We start from the raw sequence: 13,594 nt of genomic DNA, 5'->3' as shown, positions 1-13,594 counted from the left end.
TGCCAGACAGGCCACCTTCCTGCTTCCTGAACACCGGGATGGAGATGCTGCAGAGAACGGGCTTTCTTCACAGGGTGTCGTGTGACACGCCTCCCGAGACCTGTCAGCTACCTACGGTTATTTGCAGTCACAGATGGTGACCTGCAGTCACCTGTGATTACCTGCATTACCTGTGGCGACCTGTGATTACCTGTGTTTCCTGTGGTTGCACATGGTGACCTATTCATAAGCAGAAGGTTTTAAGGACAGTAAAATGATGTCTGGAGGGCGTCAGGCAGAAGTATCATCGATCATATGCCCCCCAGTGGTTCTCATCCCATGGGCCAAGTTTTGAGAGTGATACTTAAGGACACAAGAGGGACCAGGCTCCAGGACCTACTCTCGGGGACTGTGAAGGACCTGGAATGGAGAAGATGCAACCCAGGACACTATCTGGCTTAAGGAACATGATGGGGGGGGGCAGCTGTGCCTTGGCAGGGGCGAACATATGAGGAGTGCCTGCAGAGGGAGATGGGCTGGTGAGGGGGAAGCCGAGGGAGCCTGAGCCCCGAGGGGGCACTAGAAGTGGGATACTGAACCCTCTGTGCCATCGGTAGGTGGATGCTGTCCCCAAGAGCCCCAGACCTCCCCACAGTCCTGTAATCTAGGAGTTAAGTCCAGAGGCTCCGGGCCCAGCTGGGCAGCAAATGCCATTGGTGATGTGTCTGCTCTCCCGCACGGCCACGGCTGTTCCAGGTGCTGCCAGGGGCTCGCTGCAGCCCAGGGACCCTTGCAGCTCTCCTGTTAGCAGCCCTCGCATAACTCTGATCCCCTTGTTTAGAGTGAAGGGGGAAGAAACCATGCAAATGAGTGGAAATTAAAATCGAGGTATTTAATCCCTTGGCAGACAGCCTGGGAGCTGAAGCAACTTGAGGCCCAAGACCGCTCTCCCAAGGTGGGTGTTGAGTGAGCTCTCTGGGCCTTAGTTTCTGCATGGCTATCAGGGTCCCACCTCCTTCCAGGTCTAGGCATCCTGTGACCTTGGTGAGGTCACTCCCAGGGTGAGAAATTGGAGGCACAGGAAACCCTTTGCCCAGGCCAGGCCCACCCAGCCTCTGCTCGTAATTGCCCAGCTGTGTGTTGGGTGCCCAGAGAAGAGGATGTGGGCACCAGGCTTCTGAGGCTGGGGAAGAAGGTGGTCAGGAGGGCTAGGATGCCTCTGGGGCTCAGGTTGGGGTTGGAGCCACCACAGTAAACTCGTGGGTTACTTTAAAGAGAGAGGTGTGCACATATCCCGGCTCCGTCCACCAGGAGCCAAGGGGCAGTGGCTCCCCAGGGTGGGTGAGCGCACCCAGTGCCTAGATCACATTCCCGAGCTTCCTGCTCTACTGAGAGGAACCAGGGTAAGTGGCCAATTCCACCACGGAGACATGACAGGGGTGCAGGAGCCAGCATAAATGGATCCCACTGACCAGATCCAAGCCAGTCAATCATGAAGTCATGGTTATCATCTACCTACTAAAACGGAGTCGCATTCACTCTGATGCAAATAAACTGACAAGGAAAGGAAGGAGAGAGGAAAACTCTTCCTTACTTAAAACATCAACCAAGGACATGAAGGGAATGACACAGCCGGGAGGTTGTCATCGGATGCTGAAATTCTGGACAAGCTGTTTATGTGGAATCTCCCCAGAAGTTCTTCTTATTGGAAAGGGAAAACAGTAACTTTCTGGTGCTGCAGCCTGTGGACACCACTTCCGAGGGATCACCTCCCATTGCCAACACTGGGACAGACGGACATCACGAGCCTCCGGACAGGAGAGGGACACAGCCTTGCTCCTGACTCCAAGCACAAGACCTTAGACAGACCCAGACCAAGGGGCACTAAACCCACAGCCTGTCCTGTTGAGAACATTCTGCTGGGGACTTAGGGGACCCAGGATGCAGAAGCCATGCGGGATCCTGGACCCCGGGCAGGAGAAACAGTCCATAAAGGACGTCCTCTGGGCAGCTGACGGAGGTGCCTGTGGACTGTGCGTTAGGTCATAATGCCACGTCCCTGTGAAATTTCTGGTTCTAATAACTGGTTATTAAGAGAATGTCCTTGTTTTCAGAAAGTACAAACTGAAGTATTGGGGCATAAAGGGGTGCGATGTCTCCAACTCACCCTCAGATGGTTCAGAGAGAGATGTGTGTGGAGAGGGGAGGAACCACCAGCAGTGAGACAGGGGCGTGGGCCTCGGGCCATCCCTGCAGCTGCTCTGTGGGGATGGGACCCTGCCACACAAAAGCCAGCACCCCAGCCCAGAAGGGACCTGCAGACCCTGGAGCTCCCCGCAGTCACGGGAGACCCTGTGGGGCAGGTGGCTGCATTGTCACACTTCCACGGTTCTCGGCTCACCCAGGCCCCTCCCTCCTGCAGGCTGCCCTGCCCAGGCCCCAAACAGACGGATGCTGGGTTTCCCCAGGCCTCCCCACCGGGCACCTCGGACCGCTGGGGGGCAGTGTTGGCTGGCGATCCCTCTGACTCTGCCTGGAAGCTTGGGAACCTGCCCGAGGGAGCCCTCGCTGCCTCTCCCTGGGCCTCAGCCTCCCTGCAGGGCTTCTTCAAGGAGCCCAGGCACTCCCTTCCCTTGGGAACAGAGTCGTCATTAGGATGCCTCAAGCTTTCCCTCTGCTGCGTGGATGTTTCCCTTCTGGCCAAGATGCTGGGACCTGCACCAGAGCAGGCGAGGCAGGTGGATGGGGCCATCACGGGGTGGGACCTTGGGCCCTGAACGCAGCAGTGCAGAAGCTCCTGGGCATCTCAGGTCATTATTAGCATTGTGTCATTGTGGGGTGAGACTTTAGAGTCATCAAAATAAGCTTCATCTTACCAGGAACTGAGCTTAAGAGAGGTGGGGGCCAGCTGCAGCACCCGCTCATCGCGTGCAGTCACTGTGTGACAAGAACAGGGGCCACTCAAGATCAGGACTCCCCATCCCCGAGCCCAGCCACGCCTCAGGCAGCATCATTCCTCAGCTCAGGCCAGGGGCCATCTTTGCAGGGTGGGGTCCTGCTTTTGAAGAGATTTTTAAATAAGTGTTCTGAGTTTTGCGCCGTCTCTGTTTTCAGAATTGTTCTTTCCTTACTTAAAATAACACAAGAGAATCCCACAGCATGTCCTCGTAGAGGACAAAGCCTGGAGAAAGAGTGGCCCAGCCAGTCCCCCAATCCCAGGGCAACATCCCTGGAGGTTGTGTACCTTTCCCAACAGGTCAGGTCAGCCGCCTGGGGCCTGTGCAGCCCTGTGTGTGAATCCACGCTACAGGTTTCCAAGACACAGCCCCCCACCGGCCCTGGTCCTGTACACTCGAGAGACCCCGAGCCGGGGCTGCGGGGCGGAGGCCTTTCTCTGATGGTCCCTTTGCCGTCTCACCTCCACACCCCGCTTCATGCCAATACGTCAGGCATGTGCTGGAGGCACCGGTGTGCAATCACTGTAGCTCCCAGGCCACAGGAGGGCACAGGTGCTTGCCAGCCCTGGAAAGGCACACCAAGAAATAGGGCCAGTACGGGGCGTGCTGGTCTTTTCCAGGGATGTAGAGCAGATTCCTCGTTCTGGCGCCAGCTCAGGTGGCTGGGACAGCACAATGCAGTTTTTCATAGGTGTCAGGAGCAGCCAGGCCTAAGTAGGCCACTTGCTTCCTTTGGGGCCTTGGACACCACTGGCTCCTCCTGGGCCCCTGCCTGGCACAGAGGCAGCCACACACATTCTCCTTTTTCCCTTTCTCCTTTCCCCACACCCACCCCTTTCCAAATACCCCTCTGGGTGGGACCACACATCTGTGTAGGAGCCACACGGTTGGACCATGTGTCCAGACTGGGATAGCGGGGGCGGTGGTAGGATGTAGGGCCGCATGGTGCTGCCCGAGCAACGGGGTTCAGACCTCGGGTGTTGGCCCAAGGCAGCCTCCAGGCCCAGAAGCGGAGGCCCCAGGTGGCCACTGCTCCCTCCCTTGGCCTCCTTTGCTTTCTCTCTGGCACCTTCATCAGGGTCAGGACGCTGGGAAACCTGGGCTGGTCTGCAGGTGGTGGAGGGGAGTCTGAATGGCAGGTAGAGAAATGACTGAGACAGGAGTATGGACGGATGGAGCCAGAGAGGAGGCAGGGAAGGCAAGGGACTGAGTGAATGAGGGCAGGGGAGGTGTTGGAGAAGGGCCCAGGGCAGAGGGGCCCAGCAGTGCAGACGTCCAGGGCAAGGGGAAGAGAGTAATGGAGGCTGGGTTCCCATCCCAGGCCACCTTTTGGGTCTCTGCCAGCCCCCTTCCACACCAGGCGGGCAGCAGGCACCCAGCCTGTGACCATGGGGCCCTCGAAGGGGGTCCGATCACACGTGGAGCCCTCATGGGTCCCGGGGGCACCTTTGGAGGGAGCCCAGGCCTGGGTGCCAGCTGGCTCCTCATTGTCGTCACTGGAAAGACACAAAGGCATTGGGGCAGGGCACAGAGTAACCAAGCGCAGACAGGCCTTGGCCTGGGAGCCTTGAGGGCCTTCATTCAGAGCCCACCCCCAGCCCAACCCCGCCCCCCTGAGAGAGAAGGCGGGCATGGATGCATCACGTTGGAGGGACGTCACCCAGCGATGTGGGTTCTGGGACAGTTGTTCAGGCAGTGGCTCCCACCATCTGCACCCTCACTCCCACTTCCCCTTCCCCTCCAGGACTCATCTGATGGCCTCTGCTGTGTGGGTTTGTTCACAGGGCCCGGCACATGGAGGACCCGCAGGGACCGAGGACCAGGAGGCACAGCCCCCTCAGGCCCTGTCTGTGCCCCGACTCCAGAGGAAGCTCAAGGAGGCAGCCAGGAAAATCCTGCGGCTGCGCCTGGAGAAGGAGCAGCTCCTGGAGCTGGGGAACCGGCTGCGTGCGGAGCTGGGCCACCTCACTGGTGGGTGTCCCCCCCCGCCCCGCCCCAGCATTGCCTGCGCCGTGTGGTTGGGGATGCTGGCAACAGAAGGGCCGCGGTGGGAGGACCGGAAGAGGGAGGAGGGCCGGCCAGGCTGGCGGGGCTGGGGTTCAGAAGGGAGAACAGAGCCGCCCTGTGGAGCGGCCAGGTCAGGAGTCAGGCACAGAGCTCGGCTTCATCTCTGCAGTGGGAGTTCCGTGAACCCACTCCTCTGGCAGCATCTGTGAGAAAAATACCACAGGTTAGCAAAGCAGCTGGTGTTTCTATGCGGCTTTGTGGTGACGGCAAAGGCTGCCAGGTTCCCAGGCCGGCTCGGGCCTCGGCTTCCTCGGGATAAAGGCGACAGTGTGTGCGGTGCAGCCGAGGCCGGGGCTGTGGGCCGCAGACACCCAGGCTGCCCGTGGGGGTCTTGGGTGCTGGTTCCTGAGAAAGGGGCCCATGGAACCCACCAGAGCCACCACACATTGGGCCTCTCCTGGCGCCTTGGCACCACCCGGTTCTCACGAGCACCCCCCCGGCTCACCCAGCCTGGCTGAGTGGCGCTCGCGCTGCCTCTGCCTTAAGCCCCTTGGTTTTCCTGCAGCCGAGGCACAGGCCGCTTTCTCACAGCTTACCCCTCACCTTCTGTGGCTTCTGCTTGTCTGTCCTTTTCCAGCAAGAGCTTTGAGTCACTGTGATGATCCCAGAGTCTGGGAGCTTTGGGATTCTACCCTGTTGTCGACTTGAAATGAAGCCATCCCCTCTCTCCATGATGGCTTACGTCCTTGAGGAGCAAGGCCCCGGGCTTGTGTTTCCTGTTGGAAGCAGAGCACCCCAGTGTGCCTCTAAGGAGCTCGGAGCCATGGGGTGTCTGCAGAATGCTTCCTCTTGGCTAACTAGAGTCTTGGCTTCCCTCAAGAGTCCTCCTCACCCCCAACCACTGCAGTGCCCAGAAAGCACTTCCCACTGAAGGGGAAGGAGGTTGGGCGGAACATCCATCCCCGGTCTCTTCCTAGCACTGAGCTGTGTGTACGATGATAGTAGCTTTTAATACATTGATATTTAGCCTCCTGAAATTACCGAGTGATTGGAAGTGGGACTTGGGAGAACCTAGGAAACAGCAGAGCTAAGGGGAGAGGGTGCGAGAGACCCCAGAAAATCTAAGGAGGAGCAGACAGGTCACTTGTGTTTTCAACAGACATCTTGCTGAGTGGCTGCTGTGTGCCAGGCACCTGAGATGCAGAGGTAAACCAAACCTTACTGTAAAATTAGCCCCTGTCATATTTTGAGACTGCTGTAAACATCCGCCTTTGCACATAGGGGACTTGGGAGAGACTTACCTCAGAGGCTTTTTCCTTCTAAGAACCCACCCCCGAAAGAAGAAGGGTGAGCAGGGCTCAGTGTATTTCTAGACACCATCAGTGTACAAACAGCAGGAGTGGGCATCTTTCGCAGGGAACTGGCTCCATCTCTCAGGACCCGCTTGATGAAGCCCTCCTTCTGTTCGGTCCTCCTGTTTCACAGGTCGAGGGGGAAAGATTGGCTTTACTTGTTCCTCAGGGGCACTTCTAGACCATCTTCTGCCAAGTTCACTAAAAACCCCATTTCTTTTAAAGGCCATGCAATCTACTCGTGCTCCCCTCCGCGCACCCCTGTCATTTTATGGCCTTCAGCACTTATGGCTCCATTTCTTAATTCTACCCCATTCCCTCCCACATCTGAACCTTCCTGCTCCTTAACCTTGGCCTCCGTGCCAAGCCCTGCCACTGCCGGGGTTCCCTCTCCCAGCCCTTGAGGCCCCAGACCTTTTTGATCACAACCATGCCTCCCTCTCCCTCTGACCTTTTATTCCAGTGAACTTGTCTTTCCCCCTCATTGTGGCGTCCTATAATCAGCTGGCCTCATGGCCAGATATTTGAGTCATAAACCTACCTATCCATCCATCATCCACCCACCCATTCACCCATCTATCTACCCATCTACCCACCCATCCATCCACCCACCCACCCACCCATCCATCACTCATCCATCACCCATCCATCTAGTAGAGGAGCCCCTGATCGGTGCAGACCCTCCATCGCCAGGCCCAAATCTGACTGAACTCCTCTCCCCAGGCCTGCTCCCTGTGCCTCCCAGTATCAGAGAAAGCCGCAAATCCCTAGTGACCAAGTTTGCAGCCTTCTCTGAAAGTTGGAGCGACCTCAGCAGTAGAACTTTCCATGCCTGGTGTTTTCATTAGTGGTAGACTTTTAACTACCTTTCATTTTCTTCTCTGGAGATTTGTCTGTATGGATTTTCTGCCTCTTCTTGGATCACTTTCGGACATTTACATCTTGCTGGAAATCTATCCAGAGTTCCTAGCCTTTAAAGTACTACCGTAGAGTGGCACATAGTGGCCCATAACTCTCTACTTTCTTCTGCATCTGTGCTTGTATCTCCTTCATTTTCTAAGACTTCCGTATGTGCAGAGATGTGGCATTCAGCTCCAACTGCCCTTTGCCCATTGGCTGTGCACACATTGACTCAGTGCATCTTTGCAACAATCCCAAGCATGAGGAAGGCTCCCCTTAAAAAGTTTAAAACCACGTAGACGTGGAAAAGTCAAAAATCAACAGATTTGATGTCATTACATCTTTTTTTTAATTTATTTTTTATATTTTTGGCTGTGTTGGGTCTTCATTGCTGTGCACGGGCTTTCTCTAGTTGCAGCTAGCGGGGGCTGCTCTTTGTTGCGGTGCGCGGGCTTCTCATTGCGGTGGCTTCTCTTGTTGCGGAGCACAGACTCTAGGCATGCGGGCTTCAGTAGTTGTGGCACGCGGGCTCAGTAGTTGTGGCTCACGGGCTCTAGAGCGCAGGCTCAGTAGTTGTGGCACATAGGCTTAGTTGCTCCGCGGCATGTGGGATGTTCCTGGGCCAGGGCTCAAACCTGTGTCCCCTGCATTGGCAGGCGGATTCTTAACCACTGTGCCACCAGGGAAGTCCCTCATTACATCTTAGTATATCTCTAAGGAAAAGACATCATAAGCAAAGATAAAAGACAACAGACTGGGGAAATGTTTGCAACATACCTGACAGGTAAAAAGAATCAGTACCCAAAATGGGCATCTGCAGATCACAGGCAAAATGCTGGATGGCACGTCCAGGAGAAAATCCACAGAACTGACAAGGGTGTGGACGCCACGCGCCTCTGCAGGAGTCTGAGGAGGGCAAGTCAGCATCAAGTTCATGCCCAGACTAAAAAGTCCCACCCTCATTGTCCAAGAGAGTGTGGGGGACACCCTGCCTCCGCGGGAACCTTCACTGGTGAAGCCTTTTTGGAGGGCAGTTTGGCTGCATCTCTCAAATTTTTTAATGTTCATACCCTTTGAATAAGCTACTCTTCCCCTAGAGATCCTTTTAACAGATTTTCTCACAGATCTGAAAAAGATGTACATACAAGGATATTTTTGACAGCGTTTTTATTACAGTAAGAAAGTAATCGGGAAGGTCCAGGTGTTCCTCCGTGGGACATCGGAGTTGGAACTTGGATGGTGTTCAGCCCTCAAGAGAACGAAGGGCACCCGCCTCCCCACCAGGCGCCATCTCCGCACAGCGCTTCTCAAACAAGAGGGACAGACAGCCCGCTTTCCCCATTCAGCTCCAGTCTGCTGTGGATGATTCTTTTGTCAAGTACAATAAAAATGTGCTCCTTCCAAATTACTTCAAAGGTCCTAACGTCCTAACGCGTATTCTCACTTTGTGTCCTTTCCTCGCGGGCCTGGACACTGAAAGGACCAGCTCGGCCTACTGACCACACGCTGTGTGTGCCAGCCCAGATGCGTCAGCCTGTGAGAGGAGCCGCCCGCCGAACAGTGTGCTTGGAGCCCCAGGTGAACATACAGAGTGTGTGTGTGCACGCATGCACATACAGGGCGGGCTGCAAGGAAGCACGTCCAGCACTTTGCGGAGGACAGTGGAGTGAGAAGAGAGGGGTGAAGGGTTTGGAGTTTGCTCTGTGAACGTCTGTGTCCCTGGTCGTTTGTAAGAATGGCCAGCACACTCCGTTGGTTCCCTTTTGGGAAGGCCACCCTCCCCCAACACCGTGCGATGGTAGGTTTCTACTCTCCACATAGGGAGATAGCAAAGGCTGTGACCAAGACTGGTCTGTCTGCATTTTTTTACAAAGATGATTTATCCGGGGCATCAGTCATGTGGCTGCGATCATTAAGTGGTGCAGAATGACCAGCTGTGACAGAAGTATCTTATCATCACTTGACAATATTGAAAATGTGAGACGGTACAGCCAAGGCAGAGCCACACCCACTCTGGCTCCCTCTGGTTTCAGCGCCACCAGGCAGGGTCGACCCAGGGTGGGTACACCTGCCCCTGCCCCAAGGCTTGTCCTCGCCTGTCTGCCTCTGGGAAGGGACCTCATCCCCGCAGGGAGCTAGCAGAGCAGCCCCTTCAATGGCCCTGGCTTCATCCTGCATCCTCCGCGGCCTGGGGTCAGGCTCCTGTGCCAGCCACGTCCCTCCCTCTCAGGTGCGGGCCTTCGGATCCGCATTTACAGACAGGCAGACGCCCGTGGTTGGGCGTGTGGCCCAGAGCTGCCCAGGTGGCCCTTGACTGAGCCCTTCACTCCCCCGCCTCTTCTCCAGACGAGCGGGTGGGTGGCAGTGCTGGGGAGTCACCTGTCCCCAGGTGCCCCGTCCCCATTTGCACTCCTGTCAGCCCAGCTCTGAGTGCTCACCCCTCACTTCTGAGAGGCCATCACACCATCTGCTGTGGGTGAGGCCAAGACCGTGATGGAAGCCAGCACAGCCTGAGCAGGCCTGCACAGTGGAGGGCCAGAAAAGGGCAGGTCATGCAGCCAAACTTTGTGGACTTCAACTTGGCCCACCTCTCTCCTACTTTGTTCTTCCTCCTGCTGCCAATTCAGCTTTTGCCAGAAATTGGAACTGCACATGATGTTTTCCTAATCTATAGTATACAGCTAGGATTCCTTAAAGTGTTGGTTCTAAGGATCTTAACATCTAACAGTTTTGAAAGACTTTATTTTGGGGGGGTAGTTTTAGGTTCACAGCAAAACTGAGCAGAAGACACAGCTTTCCCACACACTCCCTGACCCCGCACACGCACTCCTCCCTCGTCATCCACATCCACTCTAGATGGTACCTTTGTCATAATCAGTGAAACTGCTTTGACACAGCGTCAGCCAGAGTCCGTAGTTTACATCAGGGTTCACCTTGGTGGTGTACGTTCTGTGGGTTTGGACCCTCTGTGCTCCACCTGGTCATCCTCCCTCCCTCCTAACTTCTGACAACCGCTCATCTTTTCACTGTCTCCATAGTTTAGCCTTTTCCAGAATGTCATAGCGTTGGAATCATACAGTATGTAGCCTTTGATAGCCAGCATTTCTTTTTTTTTAAATTAATTTATTTAGTATTAATTTTTTTTTTTTTTTTTGGCTGCGTTGGGTCTTTGTTGCTGCACGCGGGCTTTCTCTAGTTGCGGCGAGCGGGGGCTACTCTTCATTGCCGTGAGTGGGCGTCTCATTGCGGTGGCTCCTCTTGTGGAGCACGGGCTCTAGGCGCGCAGGCTTCAGTAGTTGTGGCACGTGGGCTCAGTAGTTGTGGCTCGCCGGCTCTAGAGCGCAGGCCCAGTAGTTGTGGCGCACGGGTTTAGTTGCTCTGTGGCATGTGGGATCTTCCCGGACCAGGGCTCGAACCCGTGTCCCCTGCACTGGCAGGCAGATTCTTAACCACTGCGCCACCAGGGAAGTCCCATAGCCAGCACTTCTTAAAAGATCTTCTTTTATTCTGATTATGAAAAGGCTGTTTGCTCACTATAAAAATGTAAATGAATGCTGAGAAATTGTTAACTTATACTGGAAAGCACAAATTACTGACTAGAACTCATCTGCATTTTGGCGCCTGTCTGTCTGTTGGGGTGTGTGTTCGCACTGTCACACGCACCCTCACGTTGGAACTCCACGTGGCCCCCGCCTCGCTCTACACTCATTCCCTCGCTGGCCCTGCTGGGAGGAGACTCCACGCCAGAATCACATGTCTGTCCTGCGGCTCGGCAGTCATGCTGTAGCCAGCCTCGCAGGAGGGCATGGTCGTGCCCCCAGTCCGCCCCTACCCCCCACCAAAGCGCATCTCAGGCATTTTTACAACAGTAAAGTGCCTATTTGACCACAGCTTCACAGAAACTAACAATTCATTAGAAAATGGTTTTTGCCAATTTAGGTAAAAATAGTTCATGGTTTTAATTTGTATTTACATTTCTCTGTGTGTGTGTGTTTTGGCCATTTGTATCTCATTATCATGTAGTTTTCCTGCTGAATTTCTTTTGTCCCTTCCCCCAACTTTCTTCCTGCTGAATTTTTGATTCATCTAGAAATGATTTAGTAAAAAAAAGAACAAATTAGGGATCTACCTTTATTTTTTCTTAGGTTAGCTGGCTGACCCAATGCTGTTTATTGGGCACACTTACATAAATAGTAAAATACCTCTTTACATTTAGTTAATTAATTATGATAATACATAAGGATCTCCAATCCTACTGTAAATGATATTAATTTAGAAGCAGTGATTTTCAGTCACATTTTATGAACTCTTGGCATGTTTGCCCCTCGCTGTCAGCAACCTGCCACACTCTGCTTCTCTAGGACCCTCGGGAGCCCTGGGTAGTGCATGATTTCACGCATCTCTTCTGAGGGCCTGTGGGGGAAAGGAACTGACGTTCAGGGATCTAGTCTTTCCTTCAAGAAGAGCCTGTGGGCAATAAACTCTTTGTCTTCATAAAATGATTTTATTTTGACCACTTTCTAGAGCGATGGCGTAGCTGGAAAGAGACCTCTGATTAGCATTTTCTTACAACTTTTTTAAAGACAATAGCAACTTCCCTGGTGGCACAGTGGTTAAGAATCCACCTGCCAATGCAGGGGACATGGGTTTGAGCCCTGGGCCGGGAAGATCCCACGTGCCGCGGAGCAACTAAGCCCGTGCACCACAACTACTGAGCCTGCGCTCTAGAGCCTGCAAGCCACAACTACTGAAGCCTGCGTGCCTAGAGCCTTTGCTCGGCAACAAGAGAAGCCACCGCAATGAGAAGCCTGCGCAACACAACGAAGAGTAGCCCCACTCGCTGCAACTAGAGAAAGCCTGCACGTAGCAACGAAGACCTAACGCAGCCAAAAATTAATAAATAAAATAAATAAATAAATAAATAAGAAAAAAGAATCCACCTGCCAATGCAGGGGACACGGGTTCGAGCCCTGGGCCGGGAAGATCCCACATGCCGCGGAGCAACTAAGCCCGTGCACCACAACTACTGAGCCCGCGCGCCTAGAGCCTGTGCCCCACAACAAGAGAAGACACTGCAGTAAGAAGCCCGCGCACTGCAACCAAGAGTAGACCCGCTTGCCACAACTAGAGAAAGCCCGCGCACAGCAACGAAGACCCAACGTAGCCAAAAATAAATAAATTAAAAAAAAAAAAAAAGACAATACCCTGCTATCTTCTGAGAAGCCAGCATTAGTACAAGCCCCTTCCTTGTGGGTGGCCTCCCTTTCCTCTCTGGCTGCTCTCAGATTTTTTTCCTCTAATCCATTTGTGCTCCTGTTTTACCATCCTGTGTCTACATGAGAGTTGCTTTGCTTTAATTTTACCTGCTCTGGAACCAGGATGTTTTTTAAATCTTAAGACTTGTGGTTGGTTGGGTTTGGGTTTTTTTTTTCCATTCTTTAAAATTCTCAGCCATTGTTTCTTTTTTTTAAAATAAATTTATTTATTTATTTTTGGCTGTGTTGGGTCTTCGTTGCTGCATGTGGGCTTTCTCTAGTTGTGGCGAGTGGGGGCTACTCTTCGTTGCAGTGCGTGGGCTTCTCATTGCAGTGGCTTCTCATTGTTGCAGAGCACGGGCTCTAGGCACACGGGCTTCAGTAGTTGTGGCACGGGGTCTCAGTAGTTGTGGCTGGTGGGCTCTAGAGCGCAGGCTCAGTAGTTGTGGCACACGGGCTTAGTTGCTCCGCGGCATGTGGCATCTTCCCAGACCAGGGCTCGAACCTGTGTCCCCTGCATTGGCAGGTGGATTCTTAACCACTGCACCACCAGGGAAGTCCCCATTGTTTCTTTTTTTTTTTTTTTTTTTTAACATCTTTATTGGAGTATAATTGCTTTACTATCGTGTGTTAGTTTCTGCTGTATAACAAAGTGAATCAGCTATACATTTACATACATCCCCATATCTCCTCCCTCTTGTGTCTCCCTCCCACCCTCCCTATCCCACCCCTCTAGGTGGTCACAAAGCACTGAGTTGATCTCCCTGTGCTATGCGGCTGCTTCCCACTAGCTATCTATTTTACATTTGGTAGTGTATATATGTTAGTGCCACTCTCTCACTTCGTCCCAGCTTACCCTTCCCCCTCCCCATGTCCTCAAGTCCATTCTCTACGTCTGCATCTTTATTCTTGTCCTGCCCCTAGGTTCTTCAGAACCATTTTTTTTTTTTAGATTCCATATATATGTGTTAGCATATGGTATTTTTTTTTCTCTTTCTGATTTACTTCACTCTGTATGACAGTCTCTAGGTCCATCCACCTCACTACAGATAACTCAATTTTGTTTCTTTTTATGGCTGAGTAATATTCCACTGTATATATGTGCCACATCTTCTTTATCCATTCACCCATTGTTTCTTTAAAT

The 13,594-nt window shown here is 53.4% G+C and overlaps 1 protein-coding gene across 12 annotated transcripts in view; it reads left to right on the top strand.

Annotated features, from left to right (window-relative positions):
• CCDC57 (coiled-coil domain containing 57) overlaps window positions 1-13,594 on the top strand; it is a 113,925-nt gene that overhangs the window by 53,638 nt on the left and 46,693 nt on the right. For 11 of the 12 annotated variants that reach the window (XM_082374184.1, XM_082374185.1, XM_082374186.1 and 8 more), the window contains one exon: window positions 4,721-4,907. In XM_082374184.1, coding sequence (XP_082230310.1) covers window positions 4,721-4,907 — 187 coding nt within the window. Of the gene's footprint in view, window positions 1-4,720; window positions 4,908-8,371; window positions 8,604-13,594 lie in introns of those variants that run through there. The other variant, XM_082374181.1, reaches the window with a different exon arrangement.

Source organism: Balaenoptera borealis (genome assembly GCF_965194805.1).
Source record: "Balaenoptera borealis genome assembly, chromosome: 20".
Lineage (NCBI taxonomy): Eukaryota > Metazoa > Chordata > Mammalia > Artiodactyla > Balaenopteridae > Balaenoptera > Balaenoptera borealis.
The sequence above is the reverse complement of the archived record's forward strand: the minus strand, read 5'-3'. Positions and strand labels throughout refer to the sequence as shown.